Here is a 27423-nt window from a genome sequence, read left to right on the forward strand (position 1 = left end):
CTCTTGGACCGCTTTAGGTGTTAATGCCGCAGCAGGGATTCGTTTAACTGAGTTGGAGAAGCGTTAGCAAACCTTGCTGGCCATCATGATACGCTACAGCTCGGCCGCTCAACGCAAGATAGCCTAGGCGTTGTGACTGAGCACACCTCACATCGGCTTTCCTGTACTTGCTTTAACGTCGAGGTACAGTAACGTGCCTGGCAATAGGCACTCGCAGTTTCAAGTTCCTTGCAGAGGTTGCTGTTTCGGCGTGCTTTGGCTCGAGGACCCTGCAGGGAGTAGGTGACTGCGAGTCCTGGCCAGTTGGCCGTTCCGGTCATGATGCTGGACAGGAGTACCTACCCGTCAGTTCAGTTCAATGCGCTGGGCGGCAGGAGTCATGGTAGTGGTAAACAAAGAAGTCGTCACTTTGATCATTGCATCAGCCATGACCGAGCGGGTAGCTCCGCCGATTCGATCTTCGACCCGTGCCGTAACGGCCGAGCGGTAAGTACGTCTAAACCGTTCCATGCAAGACGCGGCGGGCGGTACAGTACAGTATCTCTACACACATACTGCAACGGAGGGGCCCGCAACGGCACCGCCTGGCCCGGGGCTCTTTCCGGTACTCGGTCACAGGTATTTTGGGTTGTTCGCACATAGCGGTTGCCCTGATAGTGCACTAACAGCTCGCAGCCAGCCTTGAGAGGGAGCTGGCCCAATTCCTTACTTTGTAATACACTCAGCCACCGAATGGAGGATGATGGCGTAGCAATGACACTCGTCTGCCAATCAGATGGCCATCGCATAGCACTAATTTCAACGGGGTAGCATCCGCCTGGCTGGAAGTTTCCAGTTGGCGACCTTGGTGGTTCTGCGGGTTTTAGCTCACCACTGGATGGCAACTTGTAATCATCACGGGCGCAATGGAAGCCTCACCCTGGTCTCAGGCTTTTGTTCTGGCGCAAACTACTAGTGAAAGCTCGTCACGCTTTCAGATTATGCCTCAAGGGGGACGGCCTTGAAATAAATTGGAGCGACACGGGAAGAATCTGGACAAACATGATAGTATGGAAGACAGGAGATGGGCGCAGTAGCTAACGAAAGATGATCTGTGGACATGCATCTCATCTTGCCCGAAAGGCAACGGAGCAGGGCTGGGTGAATTGTCCGCTCGGGATCAGCGTTTGTTCTTCGACTCGCTTCTCATCGTGGATCCCGACAGGCAGGTGAGCAGGCATTCCAATTAAACATTTGACGCAGACTTATATTCCCAGTTTCCAGCACATGTACATAGTGTACACACGAGCTATCCTACGCGACTGTAGCAGCCAGTGATGGCCTTCAAGAGTAAGAGTGCGTCGCGATAGGATCAAAGTCTCGACGGTTCTTTCGAACATGGAAGCACTGGTCGAGCTGTAGCCCCATTTTTTTTTCTTACCACTACATACATACAGTATACTATTACCCCGTACTTTTTAGGTCAGAAAAATTGCATGAATTCCACTTCCCTTCTCACGGCATCCACCGATGACATCCACTCCGCACCGACAGGAACCGCGAGAGGAAACAAATGAACGAACTGTATGGACCAAACGGACGGGTAACCACGTTTTCCCTGGTGGTTGAAAACGAAACCGCCAAAACATCCAACACCGCATAGGTCCGTCGAGCTGAAAGCTGCAGTGCCTGCATAGACCCATAATTCTGGTATTCAGTTGCAGACCTCATTCACCCCGAAAAAGGACCCTTGATACATGGTCTCACATTGAGCTGGACGCTCACTTGTCAACCCCTTGCACCGCCTTTGCACCGCTTGCTGCTGCTGGAGCCATCCCGACTTGTTGCCAGGCAAGCCAAGCACTCCAAGGTGCACGAGAGGCTCCAGGACCGGGCCATTCAAAAGGAGGCAAAAAGATCCACGATCCCATGGTGCCATCCACCCAAGCACACTATCCAATCCGTACAATCCACCCACTGACCGCCGTCGAGCGACAAGTCGACGAGATCACCAACCTGCGACAAAAGGCCAACGAAGACGCGCACTAATCGAACATCGCCGTCGGAAGTATAACCCATTACCCAGTAGGAACTGGCAATTGTAGCTGGAATTGCGGTTGGCGCCACCCGATCAACCCGGTCCAGGGATTGGAGTGCAGTTGTTTTTTTCCTGCTCGTCAAACATCGCTTGCCCCGTTTTATCGTCGATGCCGAGTCCGAATTGAGACTCCCCTCCGCCCCCGTCGGTTGCTGCCCCCGTCGCTGCCCCCGTTGCTGCCACCGACCCTCGTCGCCTTTAGAACACCAGCCTCCCGCAAGTCCTCCTGACCCCGTCTCTCCATCCTCCCACGCCAGCCAGCAAGTTTTGTCTCCGTTCATACATTATTCTTCACTTACAAACCTCGATCCACTTGGTCGTCTTCCCGACGTCAAATTCTGCAATACAATAAACCTACCTACATACATAGGCTTCGCCCGCCTTAACTCCAACCGGGAGAGCGGCCGCGGCGTCTGTATGCGCTGCAGATGATATATTCGCATGATGGCTACTGTTTCCCGGACTGCAACTGCCTTAGCGACGCCGCCAGCCACATCTCACGGCAACAAGTTCACGTGGGACAGCGCGTCGGTGCCCGTCCATTCGGAGGTGAGTCCTTGAGTCCATCATGATGTCCTGGTAATTCGGGAGATTACACGCAATATCCCCTGTTCCCCGCATCTCGTTTTACAAATTCTTATTCCTTATTAACTCCCTGCCCCGGAAACACCATGTGCCTGAGGCCTTCGTCGTGCTCCTGAGCATCGAGGCTGCCTGCGTGCATCTCGCCCATCTATCCGTTCTTTCCTTCTACCTATCCTCGTGCCCACCCTGCCCTGCCCTGGTGCCTGCTTAGGTGTCGGCTCCAAGGAGGCATCCACTCACGCGCCAGTGCCGATTGCCATCGCCATCGCCGTTTCCATCGCATTTCATCCTCCATTTTCTTCCACTGACATTCTCTTTTTCCTCCTTCCTCTTCTAGAAGCCTGTCAATCCCAAGAGATCTTCCATCAACAATGAGAACGGCTACCCCTTTGGCCGCCCTGTCCTAGCTTCTCAAAAGAGGAATTCGACTCTGCTTGCCACCCACAACACACCACCCATGGACCCGCTCACACACGACCACTACACCGGGGATGTCGCCGACGATGCAAGGTTTACTCGAAGCACCAGGGACGGCGGGAGTCCCGCCGATAGTTTGTTCGACCCGGAAACCGACGAGAGCAAATGGATTCACCGCGACAAGCTCGCCCAGATTGAGAACGAGGAACTACAGGCTGCGGGTTTCGTCTTGCCGGTAGCGAGAGACAACAGGGCCCGGTCGAAGAGCGGAAACCGTTTGAAGAGGGATCAAAGCCAGGATAAGCTTAGCGGCCAGGCTAGATCCATTGGCGGCGGTGAGCACGTCGGCTCGAGGTCTAGAAAGAACTCGTCGGCTACGCAGGACTGGGACAAGCGCGCCGATGATGGTGCTGAGCACGCTGATTCTACGTCGAACCCCGGCGCTAAAGTAACATCCCGGATACCTGTGCCGAGAACCAAGGCTTACCCAACAACGCCAACTGATGAGAAGGCAGCCGCCTTCGGGCGGAAACGCGATAGCAGTCCTGAGGAGGATAAGGAGAAGATAGCCTATCCGAAACCACGAGGACGCAGCGGCAGTACAGGGAACGCTCTCACCAAAGCGGCCAATGGATCCGACGCTCGGCCTGTAGCTAAGCGGGCCGACACCTCCCCCATGAAGAGCAAGCCGGCTGCGGGAGCCAAGAAGGTTTCCGGCAAGGCTGCGACTGCCACAACGGCGCGACCGCGAACACGAGGTGCATCCGCCAAGGATTCAACAGGTGCTCGGCCAACGACGCGTTCTGGTGACCGAGAACTGTCGCCCACAACGCACAAGCCGATGGAAGGCGAACCACCCTGGATGGTTTCGGCATTCCGCCCTGACCCCCGTCTGCCACCAGAGCAACAACTGCTACCAACGGTGGCCAAGCGGTTACAACAGGAGAAGTGGGAGCGGGAGGGCAAGGTTGGCAACGTCTACGACAAGGAGTTTAGGCCACTCACAGACGAAGGCTTCCTCGAGCCACCCGAGCATCCTATCGTTGCGCCTGAACATGAACCGGCGGAGAACGAGAACGAGAACGAGAACGAGAACGAGAACGAGAACGAGAAGGAGGAAGAACAGGAGAAGGAAAACGAAAAGGAACAGCCGCAGGCAGACTGGCCTTTAAAACCCGCCGAGCCTCAATGTCCTCAGAGTCCACCTCCTCCAAGTCTCCATAGCCTTCAGAGCCCCCGGAGCCCAGCTCCCGTTGGACGGACCAACTCATACTCGACAATGCCCAAGATTGCGGACAAGCCGGTTCTGACCAAGTCCCCCAGCCCGAAGAACCCCCCACAGCGTCCTCACCCATCAGAGGTGATCAGGGTACCAGAGCCTCCCGAGGATCCGCCTCAGAAGAAGGAGAAGGGAGGATGCGGATGCTGTATAGTTATGTGAGCGCTAGGCTCCAGAACTTGGGTATCCATACTCGCCTTTCCAGTCAACCGACAACTTATCAAATCCATCAATCACCAATACGACCTTTGGTCCCTTATATCGTCGTCCGCCACCATCAAGCCGTGACTCTGCTATCATTGGCTTTCTGGTAGTCCTTGAACACTACCCTGAATAATGACGAAATGAGCTCCTTTTTCTATATATTCAAGTCTGGCACACTCAATTCTGCTTTTGTATCTACACTCATCACACCCACGCGCACACGCACATACCCCCCCCTGCTTGATTGTCTGCTACTTTCTGTAGCGTTCCCTCATTCGTTTCCTTTGTCCTCAGTATTCTTTTTTCAGAGCTTCCTGCGCCAGACTGCTCGTCGCTGTCAGCATGCTCCCGCACTCCGACACTTAGCCTTGTCTCCAATCCGAGTCTTATACCAAAGGGTGCAATAATCAGCAGCATTGTGTCCTAACGAAAACTGGAGCTTCTCAACCACGGCGACGGTTCTTCTAGCGGAGCAAGAGCAAGGGTTAATTTTTTAAACGGTGGACGGACAATTACAGAACTTGGGAGGGAACTCCCCTGTTTGGTTTTCGACGACAAACCGAACCAAGATCAAATCATTTCTCCTGTCGTGCCAAGTCGGGAGCAAAAGCTGAACGAATCTTCTGGAAAGGGGGAATTCTGTTCGGCAAACCGGAGTCAATCCCTGACGTGGATTGAGAAAAGATCTAAACCGGCAACCGAGCAAGGAGAGCGAGGGAGACAGAGAGGGGGAAAGGAGTAGGAAGACTTGAAAGAAATATTGGGGTTCAAGGGACAAAAGAAGGAAGGAAGGCGAACACCAAAACAAAACCCCCGGTTATAATACCACCTTAACTTAATTCCCACGATCCTCTTGTACATGGTCTGGTTTTCTCTCCCGTCTTTTCATCAGTCGTCGAGATCATCATCCATCCATATTACGCTTTACTACTACAAGTCGAACTACTAGTCAGTCAACCCAGAACTAAACATACTACTTGGTTTATCCTCCCACAACCAAATTGGCTTTTTTCAATGTTCGTGTTTCTGTTTGGCTTAGGTGTTTTGTTGTTTCAGCCTGCATTGTCTGTATTTCTGTTTTCGCGTTTGCGGGTCTTGCTCTTTTTTTTTTTTTTTTTTTTTTTTTTTTTTTTTTTTTTTTTTTTTTTTTTTGCGTTGTCTGCTTTTACTGTCTCGGCCAAGTTATGCTTTTTTTTTTTTCCAACAAAATGGGGCAGAAGGCGCGGAGTTCGTTTCTCTTTTTTTGTCCTGTCTTTTCTGAGAGAGATCGAATGGTGCGGGCGTTTTTGTTTTCTTTCCTTTCGAGGTCTTTTCCTTGTTTTCTTTGTTTGTCGCTACATGTACGCACGGCATGCACACGCAATATTCATAAGAGAGGAGAGAGAGGTGGATGGATTAACCAAGATAACCGTCGCGAGGCGGTTTGAAGGGGATACAATGGAGGAATTCGAAGGCAATGGGGGGGCGAGGCAAGAGTCAGGATGACTAGGAGATAGAAGATAAGAGAGGAGGAGGCAAAGAAGAGCGTCAGTCTCTCTATCCTCTCTTGATCAGCTCACTGCCTTACCTAGTAGCTAGTCGTTTTGTTGACGAGAACAATAAACGGATTTTTAGCATACCTTTACTTCACGATGTACTCGTCATGATATTGAGTGAGCTTGGTAACACATTACTGTTGGGTTATAGCTAGCAGCCAGACAAATACTCCAGTACTGGCGTTATTAGCTATGATCTCTCCATAATCTAGGTTAAATGTGTAAAAGAAGTAATGGGGTTGATTACTATCACTGGCGTAGGTAGCTACTTGTGAGAGGTACTAGAATTGCATAGAATGGGATGTCACACGAAATACAAAGAAGCGGTCCTACACTAGTGCACAATAGATGCTACATAGAAATGTAGGTCCGTAAGCCGCCACAAAAAGAGAGCATACTACTTGATGAGCGTGCACACATTGGTGAATTGGAGTTTATTTAATTTCAACCATACTTCAGTTATATGTATTTTTGAACATGATAAATCTTTTTTGTTTCTGCATAAGAACGTAGCTTAGTAGCTTCACCTTCTCGCTAATGAAAGAAGTCAGGTTCCAACCATACGCTTAAACGCCAACCAGCCAGCCAGCCAGCCAGCCAGCCAGCCAGCCACAACAAAATCGCGACATCAAAGTTTAACAGAGCAAACAAAAACCCGGGCATATCTTGAAGAAACCCTCTCCCTCCTCTTCAGAGCCCGCCGATATTGCCCAAAACCGGTAGACAACCATCCGGCTCAGACAGACAGACAGACAGACAGGCAGGCCTCTAATCTCTTCAACATGATCATGGGACTTTAGGTACAACCGACTTCCACAACTTAGTCCACGATTCATACATATATCGGGACTCTTACCGGCTCTTTCGCTGCCGTGGTAATCCTCCTCTTGGCCTTTGTGTCTTAACACATTTCTCCCATGTCGTCATCAACAAATTACCAATCATCAACATCCCCATCCCACTGATCTCCCACATCCGCCCATCCACACCCCCACCTCCTCCCGCCCGTCTCACCACCGGTTCTCAAATCCGCCGCCTCCTCGCGACCCTCGCGCCAGCATCTCACGAGATAATCATCGCTGGCCGTCACCAAGCTGCCATCCAGCGTCCACGTAAGCGCGCCCACCTCCTTCTCGTGTCCGCGCACGAGCGGCGTGCCGCGGCGAATGATGGGTGTGTTTGATGAGTGGTGATGACCGCCCTTGATGCCAAACAAGCTTGCCGAGGAGCTAGTTCCCGGCCGTCCTCCTCCTCCTGACGAAGAAGACATGGACATCAGTGATGATGAAGGCAGAAGGGAAGTGGTGGCGCTGCGGGTAAGGCGAGGACGAGCGGGCGTGACGGGGATGCAAGAGGTGGGTTCGCCGACGAGGTACGACTCGTCGTCTTCTTGGTTCGGGTGCTGGCGCTGCCAGGCAAAGGCTTCCTTGATGTAGCGCTCATCGGTGGGGAAGAGGACGGCGGCGCCGTCGCTGCTGCCGACGGCCAGGAGCTCCGAGTGGCCGTTCTTAGCGGGCCGGATGGCGGATTTTACGTAAAAGCTGGTTGCGTGGAAGAGCGGGTGGCGGAAGCCGTAAAGCGGACCGAGACCCTCGTGCGCGGTGCCGTGGTTGTGGTGCCGGCGGCGCGGGGGTTCTTCGCCGGGACGGGCGGCGGTGAGCTCGACGGCGTGGCCGAGGACGAGGTGAGCGGTGCTGTAGGCGTAGACGGTGTTGTCTTTGCAGAGGGTGTAGAGGCGGGAGCCGTCGCCGCCGAGGGCCATGGAGGAAATGCCAAAGGGGCGCCAGTTGGCGTGGCTGGGCAGGGGTGCTGTAAAGGAGACGGGCGTGCTGTACTTGTGGTGGCGGCTGGTGTGCACGGCGCGGATGTCCCAGAGCTTGACGCTGGCATCGGCTTCGCAGGCAGTGAGGAAGAGGTGTTCCCTGCCAGGAGGAAGGAACTGCAGAGCCGTGACGGAGACTTCACCAAGGCGACCAGGTACCTCGCCTATCCGGGCCACGTCGACGTTACTGGCGCCGGGTAGCAGATTGCGAGCCTGTTTCTGGGGAATGCGTGAGTGGGCATCATAGATGCTGTTAACAACGCAACCAGGGTTAGGGGTGCGAGGGAGACGAGCGTGAAGGCCAGCTTCTGAGCGGATAGCAACGTCTTGCACAGGACCGCCTCGGCAACGGAGATCCCAAATCTGTACGCTGCCATCTCTACTAGTTGTAGCAAGGACAGAATTGGCGCCGCGGCCCGGCTGAAAACGGACTTGTTTGAGGGATGCGGTGTGGTGACCGAGGATCGAAATGGGCTGCTGCGTTACAAAGTCCAATACCTTGCCTGTTTGGTCACCAGAAGCCGTGGCAAGAAGCAAGTCATCGTCGGAGAAGGCCATGTCAATGATGGCGTTGCCATGCGCCTGGAACGACATGTTGATCTGAGAGAACTCATTCTGGGTGTCCAACAGACGCACATACCCTTCTTCGTCACCTACAGCAACAAGATTCTTGGCTTTGGGGTGGTCAGCAAACGGAGTTATCGGCCAACGAATGTATGCTGACTTACTATTGCAGCTTGTGGTGCAGAATGGGATGCTGCGAGGATGTCCTTCGTGGCTGTTCATAAAATGGGCGTCTTCTCGGCGACTATAAAAGTCCGCCGTTTCCGACCGCCAGTCTGTTTACCGAGTCAGCATAGGCTTGAGGAAGATGCATCGACATATCACCACATACCAGAAACTGGGCATGATAAAGACCTGTTTCCGGCACCAGGCATACCACCCGTCACTCGCTGCACCAGTTGAGCTCCCAATCCACGACGATCCAACTGTATAGGCGCACGGTTTGGCCGACGTCGTGTGGTTGGCAGCTCTTGCCCATCATCATCATCATCACTTTCTTCCGACTCAGCCTCATCTCCATCGAGGGCCAATTGGGATGGTAGCTTCCGAATAGAATGGATCGGACTGCCGAGACGATCGTGCTTCAACTCGGGAGTCGAAAGTAAGGCTGGGGATGTGGCTGCAGGAGAGGGTAGGTGGGATACGTGCGATGCCTCAGCCCTCTTGGGTGTTGAAGCATGAGTGATCTTTCGACGCTTGGAGCTTCTCTGGCCATCCTGAAGGCTCGGTAACACATCTGGGATTTCCTCTTCCGAGATGGGCCTGAGAGGACTGGATGGAGTATGAGATCGTTCTATGAGAGGACCGGCTAGATCACGAAGAGCTCTTTGGGAAGCGCTGGGGTGGTTATTCGCTATGACTCGGGGAGTAAAGAAGCGCCTGAATTTCCGGGGGGTGATGGACGGGTTTCGACGTTCCTTGGCTGCGCTTCGCGGAGGAGGAGAGGACGGAATGGGGGGAATGTTGTTGCTGGTGTTCAACGACGACGAGCTCTTAACTCCCAAAGGGGTTGAAGTGCTGTTGGAGTTATCGGCCATGGCGAAAGGATTCTCTTCGACTACCAGAGCGAAGAGCTGGGTCCAGGCCGCTTATGCAACACGATACCTAGAGACGATGTACACGGGGCCGGCGACGCTGGATGCGCGCGACCTGGCAGCGAGGGGCCGCCGATGGCAAGGGTACGCGGAGACAGAGAACAGGCTGTGGTGATGGATATTTGTACAGAATCAGTTGAGCAACAGCTGGCGCAGAGGTATTGCTGGCAAGTGTCGACTGGATATTGGACAAGGGCTGACGTCGAAGTTGCAGGCTAGGCTGTGTGCAGCAAGCAGGCTGAGCTTGAAGAAGGACGGGAGGTCGAGGTCGTCGTTGAGAGACAAGGTAGGCGGCCGGGGGGGGCGTAAGGTATTGGCGCCGAGTTTATTGGTTGGCGGATTTGGTCGTAGTAGTATGGGTCCTCTGAGTGAAGTGGTGCGGCCGGAAGGGGTATGTCTATGTCGGTTTCTGGTGTAAGTGTGTCCTTGGTAGTATGGACTTGAAATTGAATGCGTAGGTGGAGATGTGATGGAATTGGATTTGGTTGTTCGTTTCTGTTGTGGATTTCCCTTGCGTGGTTCAGTTCCTAGAAGTACCTACGCTTTTGCTGAGTTCCCACTTGAGTACCTAGGTTTGCCGGGCAACCAAATCGACAGCCATGGAAACCTGACCTGACCTGGCCTGACCACCCATGGACTCCATTGAACACCTCCTCCAGTGGGCAGAGGCTGGGCGTGCGGTCCGTAGCGGCCGGGGGTCGGGGGGGAGGCGCCTAGAAGGAATGCGGTTTAGTGCTCCATCAGGGGAACGCGAAGACGCGGGAACAAATGACGCGCTGCATCGCGAAAGCTTAATGGCTTTTTCGTCCCATAAATCGCGGTTGCTGAAGACATGAAGATTGGTCAATGCACTGCACTTCAACCGCGGGATGTCTGGCCCACCCTGATGGGGCCCGTCTTGCTCGTTGCCCCACCAGCCGCCGGAGTCCAGTCTCTTATCGCTTATCGCCCTGCAGCTGTCATCCAAAAAAATCATTCTGCAACGACGACCCTGCAATCCCTGCGCTGCGAGTGCTGGAGGGAAGAACAGTCAAAGGGCACCCGGACTGCCATTTTCACCAACCCAAAAAAGTCACCAGGTCGTCCTGCTCAACAACACCAGTCGGAAACACCCCCCGACTTAGAGCACCGGCACCATGGCGATCCAAAAGAAACACGGCAAGGGCCGTCTTGACAAGTGGTACAAGCTTGCCAAGGAGAAGGGTTATCGTGCCCGTGCCGCCTTCAAGCTGATCCAGCTCAACAAGAAGTATGGATTCCTCGAGAAAAGCAAGGTCGCTCTCGATCTTTGCGCTGCGCCCGGTGTAAGTCATAGTCGTGAACATCCAGTTTATCATGGAGTGAACTAACCATGTCTGTGTCCGTCCCTAGTCGTGGTGTCAAGTCTGCGCCGAGACTATGCCGACAAACTCCATCATCATCGGTGTCGATCTTGCTCCCATCAAGCCCATCCCCAAGGTCATTACCTTCCAGAGCGATATCACCACCGAAAAGTGTCGCGCAACCATCCGCTCCCATCTCAAGACATGGAAGGCCGACGTCGTTCTTCACGATGGTGCGCCCAACGTCGGTACTGCTTGGGTCCAGGATTCGTACAACCAGGCCGAACTTGCCCTGCACTCGCTAAAGCTGGCCACCGAGTTCCTTATTGAGGGCGGTACGTTCGTCACCAAGGTGTTCAGATCCAAGGACTACAACTCCCTTCTCTGGGTTTGCAACCAGCTTTTCGCCAAGGTCGAGGCTACGAAGCCCCCTTCGTCCCGTAACGTCTCCGCCGAAATCTTCGTCGTCTGCCGCGGCTTCAAGGCCCCCAAGCGCATTGACCCCAAGCTTCTCGACCCCCGCTCCGTTTTCGAGGATGTGGCCGGCCCCGCCCCCAACAACGAAGCCAAGGTGTACAACCCCGAAGTCAAGAAGAGAAAGAGAGAGGGTTATGAGGAGGGAGACTACACCCAGTTCAAGGAGATCTCTGCCAGCGAGTTCATCAACACTGTCGATCCCATCGCCATTCTCGGCCAGTACAACAAACTCAGCTTTGAGCAACCCAAGAACGGCGATGTAGCATTGGCTGCCCTCGACAAGCTCCCCGAAACGACCGAAGAAATCCGTCTCTGCTGCGCCGATCTCAAAGTGCTCGGCAGGAAAGAGTTCAAGCTTCTCTTAAAATGGCGTCTAAAAGTACGGGAGATCTTCGGCTTCCCCTCCAAGAAGACCCAGAAGGCAGCTGTGGACGAGGAGGTTGCGGTAGTGGAGAACATGGATGAGGAGCTTAGGATCCAGGAGGAGCTGCAAAGGATCAAGGAGAAGGAGACCTCCAAGAAGAAGCGCGAGAGGAGGCGCGAGAATGAGAAGAAGCAAAAGGAGATTGTCCGCATGCAGATGAACATGACTGCGCCCATGGATATTGGTGTGGAGCAGGAAGGTCCCCGTGGTGAGGGTGCCATGTTCCGTCTCAAGACTATCGACCAGAACGCTGCCCTGAATAAGATCGCCAAGGGCAAGATGGCCGTTATCAAAGAGACCGAGAAACCGAAGGATTACGACTTTGGCTCCGACGGCGAAACCGACGAGAGCGACGAGGAGGCCGATCGTCTGGAGGAAGAGCTCGACAACCTGTACGATCAGTACCGGGAGCGGAAGGCGGCGGCCGATGCCAAGTACCGTGCCAAGAAGGCCAGGAAAGAGAACGGCGACGATGAATGGGAAGGCGTATCTGGCGATGAGGAGAAGGGTAGCGACGACGATGACGATGAGGAACTAGAAGTGGACAGCAGTGATGATGATTCCGACTCAGAGGATGGTGAATCTGGCAAGAAACTTATAACAGATCTAGACGGCCAGCCAGAAGAGAAGGATGGTCTGTCCAAGCGGGCCAAGAACTTCTTCAGTCAAGGTATCTTTGCGGAGATACCAGGACTTTTGGAGGAGCCAGAATCTGAGGAGGAGGAGGCTCAGGAGGCTGAGCTTGTTGAGGCTGTGGAGGACCTCAAGGTTACCAAGAAGGAGAAGAAGGAAGCCAAGGAAACCAAGGCCAAGAGCAAGAAGGCGGCCGAGGAGAGCGATGACGACGACGATTTCGAGGTTGTCAAGAACAACGAGGATGACGACTGGGAGAACGTTGAGAAGAAGAAGAAGAACGGCAGGCCTGGTAAGTTTCACTCAGTCCCTCTTCAGTATGACCTGTTAAGGGCAATGGCTGACTATGACAACTACAGACATCGACATCATCACCGCCGAGGCCATGACCCTCGCCCACCAGCTCGCGACCGGCGAGAAGACAAGTTACGACGTCATCGACGACGGTTACACCAAGCACGCCTTCAAGGACCGCGACGGTCTTCCCGACTGGTTCCTTGACGACGAGTCCAAGCACGACAAGCCGCACAAGCCCATCACCAAGGCCGCAGCGCAGGCCATTAAGGAGAAGCTCCGGGCCTACAACGCCCGTCCTATCAAGAAGGTGGCCGAGGCCAAGGCCAGGAAGAAGTTCAAGCAGGCCCAGAGGCTGGAGAAGCTCAAGAAGAAGGCCGATATGCTTGCCGGTGACGATGGCATGTCAGAAAAGGAAAAGGCTGCTAGCATTTCGAAGCTCATGGCGTCGGTTGCTAAGAAGACGAGGAGGGCGCCTATCAAGGTTGTCAAGGCTGCTGGTTCCAACAAGGGTCTCCAGGGCAGACCTAAAGGAGGTTCGTACTATCACTACCTTAAGATCTGGTGTGTTCTTTATGTTGGAATGATGCTAACTCGGTTTTTTCAATTTTATAGTCAAGGGCAGGTACAAGATGGTGGATCCTCGTATGAAGAAGGAGTTGAGGGCGATGAAGAGGATTTCCAAGAAGAAATAGACGTCGTGTCCAGCAGCAGTATAGTTGGTGGAAGTTTTAATTGCGATACCTTTTTACCTGTTCATATCGTTGTAGAAGACGGTTGTTATGACAAGACAGATCTTGTTATGCTTGTATATCAAAGGGGGATTGAATGGTCAATAAAGAGAGCAGCACTGTTAAAAGCTTTCAAGACGTCGTTTACTTGGGTTCAAGGTTCTTGAGCTCCTGCTGCCGCCGAGGTCGCCACCCTGTCGGCGCGCCCTTCCCGTCCTCAGACATCGGATGACATGACACCCGGGCCCGAGCTGGGCCTGGGCCGGGCAGCAGGGCAGCATATAAGGTCCGTTACATAGCCCCTCTACCCCAGCGGGCCCTGCGGTCTTATGGCGCAGTGGTTCATGATGAAAACGTTGTTGGGTGCGCGGTATCCGAGGTACAGTTTTCGTAGGTTGCAGCTGGAGCATTGTTGTTCGTTCCACAAGCTTACCCGGGCAACTTGGCTTTTTTTTTTTTTTTTCTTTTTTTTTTTCCCCGAAAATCGGGGAGTTGTCGATGATAACACAGATGTCAAACTTGGAGTGTTGCTTTTTGCGGATTTGGAATTGTATGAAATAGAAAGAACAGAACTTCAAGTCTGCACTTGATTCTGACTGTACGCACCACTTAGAGGTACCCTTTGAAATTTCCGACGAAAGTGTGAAGAGCGCATGAACGGTAATGAGTTTCCAATCTATTTCTAACTGGAGACGTTTTCTTCTTACGATTGTTCATTTATACTCCATTACAATCATATAGCTGGTTTGCACGGGAGGATTCTATCCAAAACGCCCTCATTTGTGCGAGTGTCGGTTTCAGTCCCGGCGTCGACTCAGCTTGGGGTAACTCACCAAGAAATTGTTGAAGCCTATATATATACTGGTCTCATGGAAATGGAAAGGAGAGATCGCGTCTTCGAAACATCTCAGCTGTTGTAGATGGTGGTGTCAGAGAGAGAGAGAGTCGTGCAAGTCTTGATGGAGGGTGCGCGAAAGTCAAAGCTGATTTGAATGTAGTCAAAAAAAGACCCTAGTGCGAGAAGTCCTGCCCATGGGAAGAGAAAAGGAGGGGTGAAGAAACTGTTTGCGAGGCACCATGGGAAATAGAGGGATGGATAAAAGTCAGATATGAGATACGGGTATATTGCATCTATTTTCTATGATCCCATTTGTCGTCTCATGGCGACTCTGCATTCTTTTTGTTATGCTGCTGTTGCTGATTGACTGCTCTCACAAAGGATGTAAACGGGTACAGAGGCCCGGTGAAGTCCATGTCGTACCTAGGTAGGTGTTGTCCAGTGGTCAGTACATGTATGCTTGCAAGAAACGAACCAGCCTGGCACTTGGGAGGAGATGAAGAGAGAGTTGATCTACTCACCAATAGTTCACAGCAACGCAAATCCCTTCTTGCGAGCAAGACTGAGAGACCTTGTGATACCTGCCGTTCATCTTCGTTAGCAATTACTTCATTGACTCACTCACTCACACCCGCTACATCGAAGGAAATGACCCACCACATAGCAGGCAAATAAAGCATATCCCCCTCCTCCAGCGTCACCCTCATCGGCTCCGCCAGTTTCGAATACCTCGTCGCGTTCTCCTCGGGCTTATCGGGATCCCAAATTGCGAAGGGGACCGTGACTTCTTTGCCGGTTTCCGAGTCCTTTTCCATGACCAGTTCCATTCCCCCCTTATCACCAATCTCCTCCTCTCCATTCTCCTCCTCTCCATTCTCATCCCCTTCCTCATCCTCGTTTTCTCCTTTCTGCTTCTTCCTCCTCACATACCCCCCGCTCTCCAATTCTCTCTCATTCACACAAGACAAACAGTGCGGCGGCAACAGCACAAAGTGTTTTCTCCCCCTGATCTGGACATAGACGTTCTCGTAGTTGTCCTTGTGTAAAGCGGTGGTGGACAAGGAGTTGCCGATCCAGAGGTTGATGGCTTCTGGCTGGGCCTCCTCGTCGGGGCCGAGACGGTGGGGGTCTGACAAGGCGATGCGCGCCCAGGGGATGGTGGGGGGCACGGCGCTGTAGAGGGAGGAGTATTCTTGTCGGAGGTTGTCGTTTTCTGTTGATTTTTTTTTTCTTCCTGTCAGTATATTTTTTTCTCTTTTTTTTAAAAAAAAAAGAAAGAAGAAAAAAGAAAGAAAAGAATGAGATACCCGTCAGGGTTTGAAAGGGCCTTGACTTCGTTACGCCCAAGAGGTCATCCCAACTGGGCGATTCATGGGGTGAGGTTTAAGTGGCTTACGGGTTTGAGCATAGCGAACCTCGGACTTGCGAAGTCCTTGGGTCTTTTCTTGGTGAATCACATAGGTGAGGAAGTCGCTGAAGGACTGGTCTTCTTCGTGAGGTTTGGCGAATACTAAAGCGCCGGTTTCGGGGTGGACAGTTGGGGCGTCGGCGTTTCTTTTGTGATGTATCAAGATGCGTGAGCTACTATGTTTTTACTTGAAGTTTTCAACGACGACGACGACGACGACGACGACAATGATATCTTTGAGAGGCAACATACCCAAAAGGAGTAACGGCAACATTGACCGTCTCATCCCCAAGGAAATTGGAAAGATACTCGGCGGTCCATGTCTGGGTTGCCTTCCAGTTTGCGGCACCGCCTCTTACGACAAAAGGGGTGTTCCTAGCTACGAATCTCATAAACTCGAGCGCACTGGGCTCTTCGTGGAGCTCCTCGATGAAGGAGCTGTTGAGTTCATTGTAGGTGACGATCAGGTCTGCAATAGCATCGCGGTCCCGTTCTTGCTGTTCCTCTCCCATGTTTACTTTCAGCTCGGTGGAATTTAACACCGAAATGATGATGGGACCCGAAGTTTGAGATTTTTGGCGGTTGTCAGTCTTGATGGCCGTTTCTGCTGCTGGCGGCCGGGGTAGATCTATCCGACAGAAAGAGGACGGGAAGCAAAGGTGAAGAGGCGGAACAGGCCAATCAGGGGCCGCTCCAACCAAGACAGTGGCATCAATGACAGAATAATGGCCTGACTTTTGAGGGTCCGGGGGTTCCAGAGCACAAGCGTCATCAAGTTATCAACACAGCCATGTGGTAGTTGTGGATAAAGGGAAAAGCCGATTGCTCTAACATCGAAATCTGATTATAAAACGAAGCTTTCCCATTCTCTCTTTTTTTCCCCCATCGACATGTTTTGATTCAGAGAATTGGATGGAGTTGGGGTTCTCCTTCTCCCCTCCCTTTTCCTGCACCACCATCTCCGGCCTTACCGCAATCACCAATCAGCAATTCCAGATCCCTACTCCTCGGATTCTCACCAGTGGACAACAAGGGCCAACAAGGCACAGCTAGGCCACAACTTGGTTCTTCTAGTCGGTCCCCGCTCCGAATCCTCTCATTGGGACGACGGTTACAGTTGCCGACACCGAAACTAAAAAGGCCCAGAGCGGATACATGCTCCAAAGGCCAATGGATACTCACATTTATACACCGATATCACAGCGCGGCGCGTCGGTTGACAAACAACGATTATCCCGTCCATCTCTATCAGAGAGATTCGTGGACGGAGGAGAGGGGATCAGAAAACAGATCCGAATACGACGCGGACCCTACAGGAGTCTATCTCGAGTCCACGACCCATAGCCATGGATGGGAGGAGGAAAGCAAATGCGCACTAGGGACAACGGAGCTGTCCTTGTCCTCGGGCTTTCGAATAAAATGATTCCGAGGGAGGCGGTGACATTGCCAACGATAGGCGAGGAAGAAGTAAAGTTTCGGATGCGGGAGGTTATTGGGGCAGAAACAACGGGGTCGAACGGGGTCGTTCTTTCCCGAGGAAGGAAGTCTGCGAAAGCTTGCATCCAGTACGGTATCTCTCCGAGACTCCATCTCGCTCGCACCGCGCTTTCCATTTTCTTGCAGCCAAGCATCCTCTTTGCTGTCTTTTTCTCCGTGGCGAAAAAAGAAATGGTACCCAACTATCATTGAATTGAATTTGGAGGTGGATTGGTCACTGGACAGACAGCATTGCGATCATCCTTCTTTCTTTCTTCTCCGCCTCCAGACCGCCGCCTCGACATTGTACCTACTGCTACGCGCAGCATATGCCGCATCACAGAGGGACACGACGACACATCACATATGCTTGTGGTAGCCGAGGCATCATCGTTTTCAGCCGCAGTCATCGTCGGGAGTCAGCGTTTACTGCGCACTTGCTGCAATGTGAGTTTCATCCCGCAAGTTTCCTTTCTTTTCTAGTTTTTTTTTCCCCTCCTTTGGTATCCAGCTGGAGGCAGTCTCACCGTCTCGTGACCTTGGGGTTGGCTTCTTTGTGCGACAGACGGCGGTGTCTTGTCGGCTGGCAGTTGGCACGGTTGGCTGTGATGATAGTGATGGACACGTCGTCGTTGGAGGGGGACTTGTCAAATTCAGTTAGGTTGCGACTCTGGCGGGGGGGGAGGGGGAGTACCTACCCCACATGTTGACATCATTCTGCTCGTGCTTGGATCTTCCATTCTCGGGACCCTTCCATCGGCTTTTCTTCCCTTTTATCTAACTCGTCAGTCGTGGCTGAATTCGGACGCAGTTGCACGAATTTGGCTCTTGACACTCGATTGACCTGCACGATTCGTCGAATTCATCCTTTGGATCATAGAGGTATGTACGTACACTACACAGTACCTGCCTACCTGTAATGCGCCGCGCGGTGCCTTGGGAGGTTGGTGATGGAGCCAATGGGGCTTAGTAGGCTTCTGGTTAGTACCGTCGGCGATGTACCGAGAACGACAAAGTCCAGTTGGACGGGCGTTCAAAAGCTCGGGATGCTCTTTCCGTTCCTCTTGGCGAAGCTCACGTTTTAGGTAACCACTACAACTCGAGTGAGAACCCCTCATCCACGTTAACAGTCCGGGCGGCAGTACCTGACTCGCTCAGTGTGTGCTTTTATTTTGGGCTGTCAGTTTTGAGCAGTGGTTCGCAACTGAAAGAATGGATGCTTCTATGGCACAGTGCGTTCCATGAGCTGGGGACTGCTGGGTACTCCTTGCAGGGTTACCATAATCACCACCACATGTTTCCTCACTAGCACTGCCAATGCAAATGTTTCATCGCTTCCTGTTACGGTGTCAGTCAGACCACCGCGCCGGGTCATGGTGAATAGGTAGCAAACCGCTACCCTCACGGCTTTCTCAGTTTCCGCGCTTATTTCTTTGAGCAAACGGCATCAAACCTCAAACCTTGACACTCAGTCCGTGAGATCTCTTTGCGCTTGTTTTTGCCTGTGGTGCGGTGGAGCTTTGAACTCCATCGGATCGGGAGTTCAACCACCCCGGGCCATTCGGGACTGGCCACACCCGACAGCACCACGCTCACTACGGATTCGGTGCGGATTGCACCCTGAATTCGTCAGTACATGGTACCTGCCCCGGTCAGGTTACTCTCTGATGCGGTCCCCGAGATTGTGCGCTCTTTGCTCTGCGAGCCAAGGAACTGAACCGAGCGATCGAATTCGGAACATTTCCCATGAGCTAGTCTAGGTGCCCTGGCTGCCCGGGCTGCCACTGCCCCAGAGACGCTTCCTCGGATACCTCCCGTCCGTATGTCACCAAAATATCTTTTCCCCTGTCCTGTCCATTTTATTTCACTTTTCATAATATCTTCATTTTTATTTTATATTTTCTTCTCTTTCGTTGTCTAGCCAAGTTCCGTTCAAGCACCACGCTTTTCATGTTTTGCACAGATTATTATTATTATTTTTTTTTTCCAAAAGAAAATCAGCGCAAAAGTGGACGTCCTCACGATTCTCCAGCCCCGGTTTCTCCTCTTTTGACGAGCTCCAAAGCTTGGAATTTCATGCGACCCTAGTGGATCTAGGTGCCTCTAGCTGTTCATGATAGTAGCTTCCGAGAACTTGTCTCCCAGTCTCCTTGCTCACGGTTGCGTTAAGGTTATCCTGCCACCCACAGTTCGTTCTTCTTGTTTTTTTTCTTCCTTTTTTTCCCTAGTGGTATCTATACTGATACTATCTACTTGGCAAGACATAACTATCTACTCGGCAAGACATAAGGATATCGAGGATTGGTAGCCCCAAGATACTAGTATAGCGTAGGTACATCTCTCGACTCCAATCCTTCACTCAGTCCCTTGACCTGGTCCTATCCGAGGTATTGCCGTCTACCTAGAGGTAGTTCTAGCTACACTACTAGGCACAGTACCTTCAGCCCTCGAAGCCAACGCTGTCCACTCACTCACTCAAAGCTCCAAAGCCCCTGAGGGCTTCAACACATGTCATTTTTCTTCTGCAAATTATTGGAACAGCACAGCTCATCTTCCCTCCCCTTCTCCCAATACCACTCCAGAGACCACAGCTTCACTACGACCTCACAGAGGACGTTCCGTCAGGCCGGCACCCACCCCCATACCACCCATCCATACCTCTTTCGGGCATCTCTCCCTGTGACACGCTAGAATCGCTTTAGAGTTGGGGCTCTTCTACGTTGGGACTAGGGCCTCCATTGCCTGCATCACTGCGCAGCATTGATCTTCGCTGGGGTCACTGGCATTTCTTAACGTTTGATCGACTGGCCGCAAGTGCCACCACTACCATTCACACACACGCCCCAGTCACCACACACACCGGCTGTCTCTGAGATCGATCCGCTTCTTCCCACCACCAGAAAAGGAACGCCAGCTCACCATTTAGAAGAGCAGCTACCAGCAGTCTCCCGGCAAAAGCCTCGGCCAACATCATACTACATAAGTCTCAGAGAGGGCACGCACCCAAGCATCCACCAGAGAGCATCTCACAGCAAAAGGTCACCGATCGGACCACTCACTTATCGCCAACCACGACGGGGAAAGTAAATCATCTTTGTCACCGACCACGACCCCCAGCACTCTCTACACTTACTGCACCTCATTCGCTGGAGGGGATTTGTTGACGCCATAGCAACCACTTGGACTGTTCGGTATCACCGCCGTTGCTACTGCGGTGGCAGTTCGAAGCCGACCCGTTTGACAGGGAATTCCACGGGGAAGGCCCCCCCAAACACCCTCACAGACTAATTTCTGGACAGCTAGAAGTCCTAGTTTCTCCGTCTCCAGTTTCACTCTAGGCCCCTCTTATAGTCACTTGCCACCTCCACTTCGGCCATCCACTTCGACATCACTGGCAGAATTCTACCCCGATGCGACTGTGACTTTTTTGACCAGATCGACCTGTTATCCATCCGCTCCAGTCAGCTGTCTCTCTCCTCAGCAAGGGGCATAATATCTATTTTCCGCCATCACTACGACTAGGAGATGTAATCGGCCTCTTCCTGTCTCATAACCAAGTCCTCCATCTACTACAGGTGGCTGACCTAAGCCGTTTGGGCGATTATGCTGTGGTATTTACTTTACCCACTAAGAGGGTTAGTTATCCTGGATTATTTCCCCCCTTTTGTTCATCTACTATAGCATAATCATGCTGACCTTCGGCAGGACAACCGAAGCCCCTGTGCTTCCTCCAGACCATCCTCTGCGAACAGCTTTTTCGCGATATGGAACCTGGACTGCCCGCCATGTCAAGACAGTGCTCCCTTTGTCGGTAGCTCTCGTCTTCTGCCTGCTTTATCCCATATTTTTTCTCTACACAACAGACGCCACCAACGTTACTAGCGGGGTGTCTAACCTTCCTCACCATGTCTGGACTGATGCTCAGCCGCTTAGTGAACGCGCTGTCGCCGAGCCCGACGTCATCATGCGTTCCGTCTGGGTGCACGGCAGCTACATGAAAGCACTAGACCGCGAAATTCTGCTGGGAGCTCTGGAACTGCAGGATACACTATTGGGACCAACCACCAACTTCAACCCTCGCCGACCGCACGCATCTCGTATCTTGCCCCATGATCCTACGGTTGACATGACTCGGGACCAAAGGGATGCTTTCCATATCGTCAATGGTTTGACGGATCAATCGTGGTTCTTTCACTCGCCCCTACAGTACTGGGGTGGTTCTGCCGATAACATCGCTGCAGACAGTGATATTATTTCTACTGTCAACGAGAAGAAGACGCAGTCAACTTCGGTTAACATTACTTTGCGGCATTCGTTTGTCTTCAGCGGGAAGCGTTTCGAGGAACGGAGACTTGTTGCGGCCGACGCTCTGGTTATCACCCTGATTCATCTCAAAGATTCACCCCTTGGTCGACAGTGGGTTCGAAATGCTGAGAGACTGGCTGCGCAGGTACATGACAAGTGGACAGTCATTCCACATGACGGCAAGAGCATGGCGAGTCAGTTATACGAGTTCCAGTTTCGACCAATGTCATGGCCGGACTGGTTTCTCTTGACCATCGCCTACTCGCTCACGCTTTTCTACCTTCTTCTCAGCCTTTCCAAGCTGCGCGCCGTCAAGTCCAGATTCGGGCTCATGGCTACTATCCTGGCCCAGATCGCGGCTTCGATCGGCTCCAGCTTCACAATCTGCGCCATTTTCAAAATCGACCTGTCTCGTGTCCCATATTATGCCTACCCGCTTGTGGTTCTGGCTATCAGTATGGAGAATTCGTTTCGGCTGATCAATGCCGTCATTATGACCTCTTCGTCCATCAGCATCAGCGACAGGATAGGAGAGGCCTTCGGCCAGACCGCTTATGTTGCCATCCTTAACAGGTTGCAGAACCTGGCTATCCTCCTCGGCCTATCCAGGATCACGTTCCCGGGTGTTGCTGCCTTTTGCACATTTGCTGCAGTTGCCATTGTCTTCGATTTTCTCTACCTTGCAACTTTCTTCCTAGCGGTTCTTAGCGTGGATGTGCGCCAGCGGGAACTTTACGAGCTGGAAAAGGCTTCGTTGAGGAAAACCAACGATGTCTACGAGATCACCTTGCTCGATCGTATCCGCCGGATTCGCCATGGTGGGGCAACCGTATCAACCCGGGTTGCTGGTACCATAGTCATTCTTGGCTTCATCTTGCTCGCGCAGTCTCACTATGCGCTAGAGAGCGGCAGCCAGTGGCTCAACTGGATATTCACGCGATCCTGGAGGGTTGCCGAACCTGCCTTCTCCAAGTCTTCACACTTGGTCGACATCCATCAAGCCAGAAGCCCTACGTCGTGGCTCCGCCTTCAGGATCATGAGACTGCGCGAGAAGTTATCAACGTGGTCAAGCCTTGGGCGCATAGTTACGTCGCGCGCGTGTACGAACCACTGGTTTTCGTAGCAAAGGGCGCCAATCGCATCCCCCATAGCCCGGAGCCCATGTTCCTGCCGGCCGTGTACGACTTCATTCACAACGAGATTCCGCGCTTCGTGGTGATCATGTTGATGCTGGTGGCCCTGCTTCTACTTCTTACCAACTACCTCCTACAGGGCAATGACAAGCAGGCAGGTGATCCTGACCATCCTGAAAACGAGCCTCTGCTGTCGGTACGAAGTCTCAGTCACGGCCATGACCTTGACGTCGTCAAGATGGCTGTTTCGCCAGGCCACAAGCTTGTTTCCGTAGGGCTGGACAGGAACATTCAGATTTGGGATGTACCACTGAACTCGCGGACGCGCGTCATGTCCGATTCTGAAACTCCTCTGGAAAATCCGTTCCCAGTTCTGGCCATGGCAATTGATGATGACTCGAAGTGGTTGGCTTTACTGACATGGCAAAGGGTTCTGCTTTGGGATACTGACGAGCAGCAATGGGGGTTGTCGATTGAGGTCGAACTTGGCGGTCACAAACCGGAAGCCATGTTCTTCAACTATACGAACAAGACTTTGGATACGCCGTCTCTTGTTGTCGTGAGGAAGAATGGCACAATGTTTGAGCTTGACCTTGAAGGTACGGCGTCCAAGGAGTTTACCATTTGCAAGACTCCTTTTGCCATGGCGCTGCCATTTGTAGAGCTCAGTAAGTCCTAACCCTTTCCATTTCTCGACGAAGTAGTTACTGAGAAGTTGATGAATTAGCCTCTGCAAACCAAGTCAGCCAGTCGCTCTCAATCCTGACGCTATCACGCAAAAGCTGTATCCACATTGTACGACAGCAACCTGGCGGGTGGACTTCCAAGGAAGTGAAGCTCACGACAGGCGAGGCGAAGGACATCCACTCCATCGTCCCTGCACCTGACCTATCCATGTACCTCGTCTGCAGGTCCCGCTCGGTTGACCTGGTCGATCTTGAATCGTCGGCCGTCATTCAGACCTTTAACACCGAACCCATGGAGCCACGATCATTGAAGCTCCTACTATCCTCTCGTGGAGCTCCGCAGCACGGGCTACCGCCCTTGTCGCTGTGCTACATCAGTTTGGAGACGGGCGATCTCGTGATTCAGACCTTTTACCGAGCAGACGAGGTCGATCCCATGCATTATCCCAAGGATTATGCTCCTGAAGCGCCGAATCAGCCATGGAATGAGGAGAAAGAAGTAAAGAAGCGAATCGAGAAACCAGGCCGCTGGGAGATACTCCCGAACGGAGGTATCGTGGGTGTCAGACGAGTGCCTGTGGCCTCCTTGTCGTCATCACGACGTAGGAGCTTCCGGGCGGTGTCATCAGGAGTCGGAACCGGATACGGTTTGCGACGACGTGGAGCAGGGAGCGGTGGCACAGCTGCTGATTCTACCGATGTCACAACTCCAGACATAGGCATGACGGTATGGGAGGCCTGGGCCTTCAACAATCTGGAAAGTGCCAAGACCAAAGGTATCGAGACGCAGCCGCTTGATCAACAAGCGGACGGGGAGGACGCCATGTATGATAACTTGTGGGTTTCAGAGCTGGGGCCCATGGTAAGGCTGGGCACGGCGAGCGTGGCGGTGGGGCTTGGAAATGTGATCAAGGTGATCAGTGTTGGACACGAGCATTTCGATAAGGTGGTCACGAGGGACCGGTTGACGGCGGAGAATTTGAGGAATCAAAATTATTTCAGGCGGAGGAAGACGGGGTCGGCGCAAAGAGCAAGGGGAGGATTGGGAGGAGGAGGTGCGGCTGCTGGTATTTGAGTGTAGAGATATCACCATGGTGTAGAGGTGGAGTAACAGGTATGTGAATGTGGTCATTGTAGAAATTCAATATACCAAAGTGCTCTTTGCTGCTTTGGGTCCACAAACTGTCTTTGATTGCTTCAGCACGAGTTAGGGTGAAGACCGCAGCTACAATAAGCAACAGTAGATATAGTAGCTTGTGCTGTGCGTCCATTGTAAAAGTATACTGTCGCTCTGCAAATCGCCGTCTTGCCTCTCATACACATACATAGTACCTATGCATAAGGTATGCTTGTCATCCGATACTGCCCGCAGCAGCTACTTATTGAGCCGGATTAACACAATAGGACAGACAGTGCGTGCAGCTCTCCTTTCACTATCCACTTATGGTTGCCCGGGTGGTGGTGGTGAAGCATGCCCGTCCGGCAGGGAACGGCAAGGTTTTGGCGCTGCCAGGGGGGCGGGCGGGCGATGCCAAGCGAAGGGCCCCGGCCAATGGAAACCCACCCACAGCCCAGGGCAGGCGGGCGGCATCCATGCCCGCACCGGAGCAACAGTGACCAGGTCCCAGCTGAGTGAGGTCCAGGCCCCATTTCTGTGGACAAGTTTCCCTGCCCGCCCGCCTTGCCTGCCCTGCGACTACAACACAACGTCAAAGAAACCACCAAGGCTGTGTGTGTGTTTGTTGTACCCACCCCGACAACAACCACGTAATTCCACTTCCACTTCCGTCTTCCACTTCTTTCTCCCTTCTCTCCTTTACAACAAGCAGGCCAACAACATCCTTTCTCTTGTCCGTATCGCAACCATCATCTCTACCCGCGACTCAGTCCATTATCCGTCATAACTGTCAACTACCTCTTAAAGTACTTCTTAGCTGTCAAGCAGGTGCAAACGGCGCCGCCGACCACCAATCCACAATGTCGGACTACAACAGCATGAAGGTCCCCGAGCTCAAGAAGCTCCTCAACGAGCGCTCTTTGCCCCAGACCGGCAACAAGGCCGACCTGATCGCTCGTCTTCAGGAGCACGACAAACAGCAGGCGAAGCCCGCCGATGCCGCGCCCGGTCAGTTTTCCTCGATTCGATCATCATCCTCTCCCTGGCTGCGAGAAAGCCCGTCACGTCGCCCTGCGATCACGAACGCGTTTCAAGCCTCCACACTTGTACCCCACGATCGCTACCATACCATCATTGTTCGATCGATGCCCATCTTTTAAGAGGTGGCCGTTTGTGTCACCCAGACCGCTTCCAACGCGCAACTCACCACAGAACTCACCTTGCCACCAGCATCATAATCGCAGGAACACCAGTCACTGACACTTCACTTTCAATTTAGCCACCACCAAGAAGGACGGCGAGGCTGAGGATGAAATTGACTACGAGGATGATGACTTCCCCGCCGGCGACAAGAAGGCCGCCACCGAGACCACCGACGAGAAAGCCCCTGCCAGCGCCGCCGCCGCCGAGACTGCTACAGAGTCAGAGCCCAAGGCCCCAGTAGAATCCGAGGCACAGAAGACAACAGAAGCCGCCCCCGCTGCCGCTGCCAGCACAGAACAACCCGCCGCTTCTTCCGCTCAGGGAGAGGAGGTCGCCGCCAAGGACACTACTACCGCCACCGCTACTACTGCCGAAGATCCCAGCAAAGCAGAGGAGCAGAAGCCGGCCGAGCCTCTCTTCTCCCAACACCTTCCCCCCACCGATGCCAAGTCCGAAGCCGAGAAGCGCGCCGCCCGCGCCGCCCGCTTTGGCATCACGACAGACGAGAAGTCCGAGGAGGCCCAGAAAGCTGCGCGCGCCGCCCGCTTTGGCCTGGCTAACGACCAGGTGTCAGCTCTTGACAGCGCGTTACCCGATAGGCCGCGCAAGCGTGGTCGTGGCGGCAAAGAGGAGGGTGCTGGCGAGGAGGGTGGCAGTGAGAGGGCAGCTAAGCAGCAGAAGACCACTGCTGCTGCTCCTCAAGAGAACAAGGGCGGCAACCAGAGGCAAGGTGGTGGTGGTGGTGGTGCTGGTGGTGGAAGGAACAGGCATGGGAGGAATAGGAACAACAACAACAACAACAACAACAACCGTGGTGGTCAAAGTCAAAACAGCAGCAGGCAACAAGGGAATCAGCCCAAGCAACAGCAGCAACAACAGAAAAAGCCTGCTGCTGCTCTCGACCCAGCGGAAAAGGCCAAGATGGAGGCTAGAGCGAAGCGCTTTGCTGCTGCGTCCTCCTAAGTTGTTGGACTGACGATGTGGGAGGGGTAAATTAATAGCTTCGGATAGCGTGATAGCGATGAAGTCGTGATCAAACCTGCAGCTCAATATTTCTTTCGCTCTCTTCTATCTCACCTCTTTTTTCTTCTAGCGAGTAGTAAAAGCTTGGATGCAGGGGTTATTTGATCCTTTTATGGTCTATGTACAGCGAAGAGAGGGGAGGGAGAGTGTGAGTGGCTTTGGAAGAGATGAATTCAGACAAGATATGGCAAGAGTCCAGCTCAGCTGAGACCAACTTTCCAAATCTTGCTTGCTTGCTTGCTTCTCGTCAGATCTGGTGTGCGTTGGGCGTTTCGGGTGGCGGACAGGATGAGGACGAGGATATGGCTGGTGAGATAGGTTAAGGGAAAGTCTTCTTCGTATCTAGTGATTTGCTTCGTTATATCTTACCTAAATTTCATCTTGGTTGAACTATTCGTTGGATGTGATTTCATGTCATGTTTCACACCCGCACGGTCTATCATACCTCAGTGATGTCCTATGAATTTCTTCATTCAAAGGAAGTTGGGTCATGATAGGCAACGAAACCGAAGTGGAGAGGAGGCCATGGAGTTTGATTTACGGGATTGAACTGCCAACATGAATGACACCTGTATCGGTGTACGCATATAAACATGGTTACCTATCCTCTTTGCATATGCAAGCACACTATTTGTAGCATCAAAGTCCCGGTCTACAAAGCATGCCGCATGGTCTGAGTCGAAGTCAGTCTGACAAATGAAATGATATGACTAGCAGTGGCCACACACACACACACATACGCAGACCTTTCTTATTACTGAGCCACATCCTTTGT

At 52.8% G+C, this 27423-nt stretch overlaps 8 protein-coding genes across 8 annotated transcripts; 6 read left to right on the forward strand and 2 right to left on the reverse strand.

The window, feature by feature from the left end:
- Window positions 1-1316: 1316 nt before the first annotated feature.
- NCU03665 (hypothetical protein) lies at window positions 1317-2028 on the forward strand (the record flags this gene model as incomplete). Its single annotated transcript, XM_956348.2, has 3 exons — window positions 1317-1335; window positions 1437-1461; window positions 1704-2028. 3 exons carry the CDS (start codon window positions 1317-1319, stop codon window positions 2026-2028), a joined length of 369 nt encoding a protein of 122 aa, XP_961441.2.
- A 493-nt stretch (window positions 2029-2521) lies between these two features.
- On the forward strand, window positions 2522-5554 carry NCU03667 (hypothetical protein; the record flags this gene model as incomplete). The annotated part of the gene is made up of 2 exons (XM_956350.2): window positions 2522-2626; window positions 3000-5554. 2 exons carry the CDS (start codon window positions 2522-2524, stop codon window positions 4518-4520), a joined length of 1626 nt encoding a protein of 541 aa, XP_961443.1. The 3' UTR covers window positions 4521-5554.
- A 1127-nt stretch (window positions 5555-6681) lies between these two features.
- Window positions 6682-10212, reverse strand: NCU03668 (WD domain-containing protein). Its single transcript, XM_956351.3, has 3 exons — window positions 8815-10212; window positions 8648-8758; window positions 6682-8593 (listed from the first exon to the last, which is right to left on the reverse strand). Exons 1-3 carry the CDS (start codon window positions 9518-9520, stop codon window positions 7032-7034), a joined length of 2379 nt encoding a protein of 792 aa, XP_961444.3. The 5' UTR covers window positions 9521-10212; the 3' UTR covers window positions 6682-7031.
- A 358-nt stretch (window positions 10213-10570) lies between these two features.
- NCU03669 (AdoMet-dependent rRNA methyltransferase spb1) lies at window positions 10571-13595 on the forward strand. The gene is made up of 4 exons (XM_956352.2): window positions 10571-10881; window positions 10949-12725; window positions 12793-13263; window positions 13343-13595. The coding sequence occupies exons 1-4, from the start codon at window positions 10714-10716 to the stop codon at window positions 13420-13422; spliced, it is 2496 nt and encodes an 831-aa protein (XP_961445.1). The 5' UTR covers window positions 10571-10713; the 3' UTR covers window positions 13423-13595.
- Window positions 13596-14568: 973 nt separating this feature from the next.
- On the reverse strand, window positions 14569-16305 carry NCU03670 (phospholipase A2). The gene is made up of 5 exons (XM_956353.3): window positions 15957-16305; window positions 15693-15850; window positions 14954-15509; window positions 14818-14877; window positions 14569-14719 (listed from the first exon to the last, which is right to left on the reverse strand). The coding sequence occupies exons 1-5, from the start codon at window positions 16214-16216 to the stop codon at window positions 14617-14619; spliced, it is 1137 nt and encodes a 378-aa protein (XP_961446.3). The 5' UTR covers window positions 16217-16305; the 3' UTR covers window positions 14569-14616.
- A 270-nt stretch (window positions 16306-16575) lies between these two features.
- On the forward strand, window positions 16576-18515 carry NCU03673 (hypothetical protein). Its single transcript, XM_011396259.1, has 2 exons — window positions 16576-17627; window positions 17992-18515. The coding sequence occupies exon 1, from the start codon at window positions 17055-17057 to the stop codon at window positions 17391-17393; it is 339 nt and encodes a 112-aa protein (XP_011394561.1). The 5' UTR covers window positions 16576-17054; the 3' UTR covers window positions 17394-17627; window positions 17992-18515.
- Window positions 18516-19731: 1216 nt separating this feature from the next.
- NCU03675 (hypothetical protein) lies at window positions 19732-24479 on the forward strand. The gene is made up of 3 exons (XM_956358.3): window positions 19732-20815; window positions 20886-23287; window positions 23347-24479. The coding sequence occupies exons 1-3, from the start codon at window positions 20784-20786 to the stop codon at window positions 24378-24380; spliced, it is 3468 nt and encodes a 1155-aa protein (XP_961451.3). The 5' UTR covers window positions 19732-20783; the 3' UTR covers window positions 24381-24479.
- Window positions 24480-24985: 506 nt separating this feature from the next.
- On the forward strand, window positions 24986-27043 carry NCU11259 (hypothetical protein). The gene is made up of 2 exons (XM_001728294.2): window positions 24986-25430; window positions 25702-27043. Exons 1-2 carry the CDS (start codon window positions 25283-25285, stop codon window positions 26586-26588), a joined length of 1035 nt encoding a protein of 344 aa, XP_001728346.1. The 5' UTR covers window positions 24986-25282; the 3' UTR covers window positions 26589-27043.
- Window positions 27044-27423: the final 380 nt, after the last annotated feature.

This window comes from Neurospora crassa, linkage group V, assembly GCF_000182925.2.
Source record: "Neurospora crassa OR74A linkage group V, whole genome shotgun sequence".
Lineage (NCBI taxonomy): Eukaryota > Fungi > Ascomycota > Sordariomycetes > Sordariales > Sordariaceae > Neurospora > Neurospora crassa.

Excerpts from the sequence above, each read along its gene's own strand:
- NCU11259 (XM_001728294.2), top strand. The coding sequence starts at position 25,283 with ATGTCGGACTACAACAGCATGAAGGTCCCCGAGCTCAAGAAGCTCCTC. Across the intron at positions 25,431-25,701 it reads GCCCGCCGATGCCGCGCCCG|CCACCACCAAGAAGGACGGC; the intron begins GTCAGTTTTCCT and ends CTTTCAATTTAG.
- NCU03670 (XM_956353.3), bottom strand. The coding sequence starts at position 16,216 with ATGGGAGAGGAACAGCAAGAACGGGACCGCGATGCTATTGCAGACCTG. Across the intron at positions 15,510-15,692 it reads GGTTCGCTATGCTCAAACCC|AAAACGACAACCTCCGACAA; the intron begins GTAAGCCACTTA and ends AAAAATCAACAG. Across the intron at positions 14,720-14,817 it reads TGCGTTGCTGTGAACTATTG|GTACGACATGGACTTCACCG; the intron begins GTGAGTAGATCA and ends ACACCTACCTAG.
- NCU03673 (XM_011396259.1), top strand. The coding sequence starts at position 17,055 with ATGGGAGGAGGAAAGCAAATGCGCACTAGGGACAACGGAGCTGTCCTT.
- NCU03669 (XM_956352.2), top strand. The coding sequence starts at position 10,714 with ATGGCGATCCAAAAGAAACACGGCAAGGGCCGTCTTGACAAGTGGTAC. Across the intron at positions 10,882-10,948 it reads ATCTTTGCGCTGCGCCCGGT|TCGTGGTGTCAAGTCTGCGC; the intron begins GTAAGTCATAGT and ends GTCCGTCCCTAG. Across the intron at positions 12,726-12,792 it reads GAAGAAGAACGGCAGGCCTG|ACATCGACATCATCACCGCC; the intron begins GTAAGTTTCACT and ends TGACAACTACAG.
- NCU03668 (XM_956351.3), bottom strand. The coding sequence starts at position 9,520 with ATGGCCGATAACTCCAACAGCACTTCAACCCCTTTGGGAGTTAAGAGC. Across the intron at positions 8,759-8,814 it reads TTTATCATGCCCAGTTTCTG|ACTGGCGGTCGGAAACGGCG; the intron begins GTATGTGGTGAT and ends CTCGGTAAACAG. Across the intron at positions 8,594-8,647 it reads CTGCACCACAAGCTGCAATA|CCAAGAATCTTGTTGCTGTA; the intron begins GTAAGTCAGCAT and ends ACCACCCCAAAG.
- NCU03675 (XM_956358.3), top strand. The coding sequence starts at position 20,784 with ATGCTGTGGTATTTACTTTACCCACTAAGAGG. Across the intron at positions 20,816-20,885 it reads TTACTTTACCCACTAAGAGG|GACAACCGAAGCCCCTGTGC; the intron begins GTTAGTTATCCT and ends GACCTTCGGCAG. Across the intron at positions 23,288-23,346 it reads GCTGCCATTTGTAGAGCTCA|CCTCTGCAAACCAAGTCAGC; the intron begins GTAAGTCCTAAC and ends TTGATGAATTAG.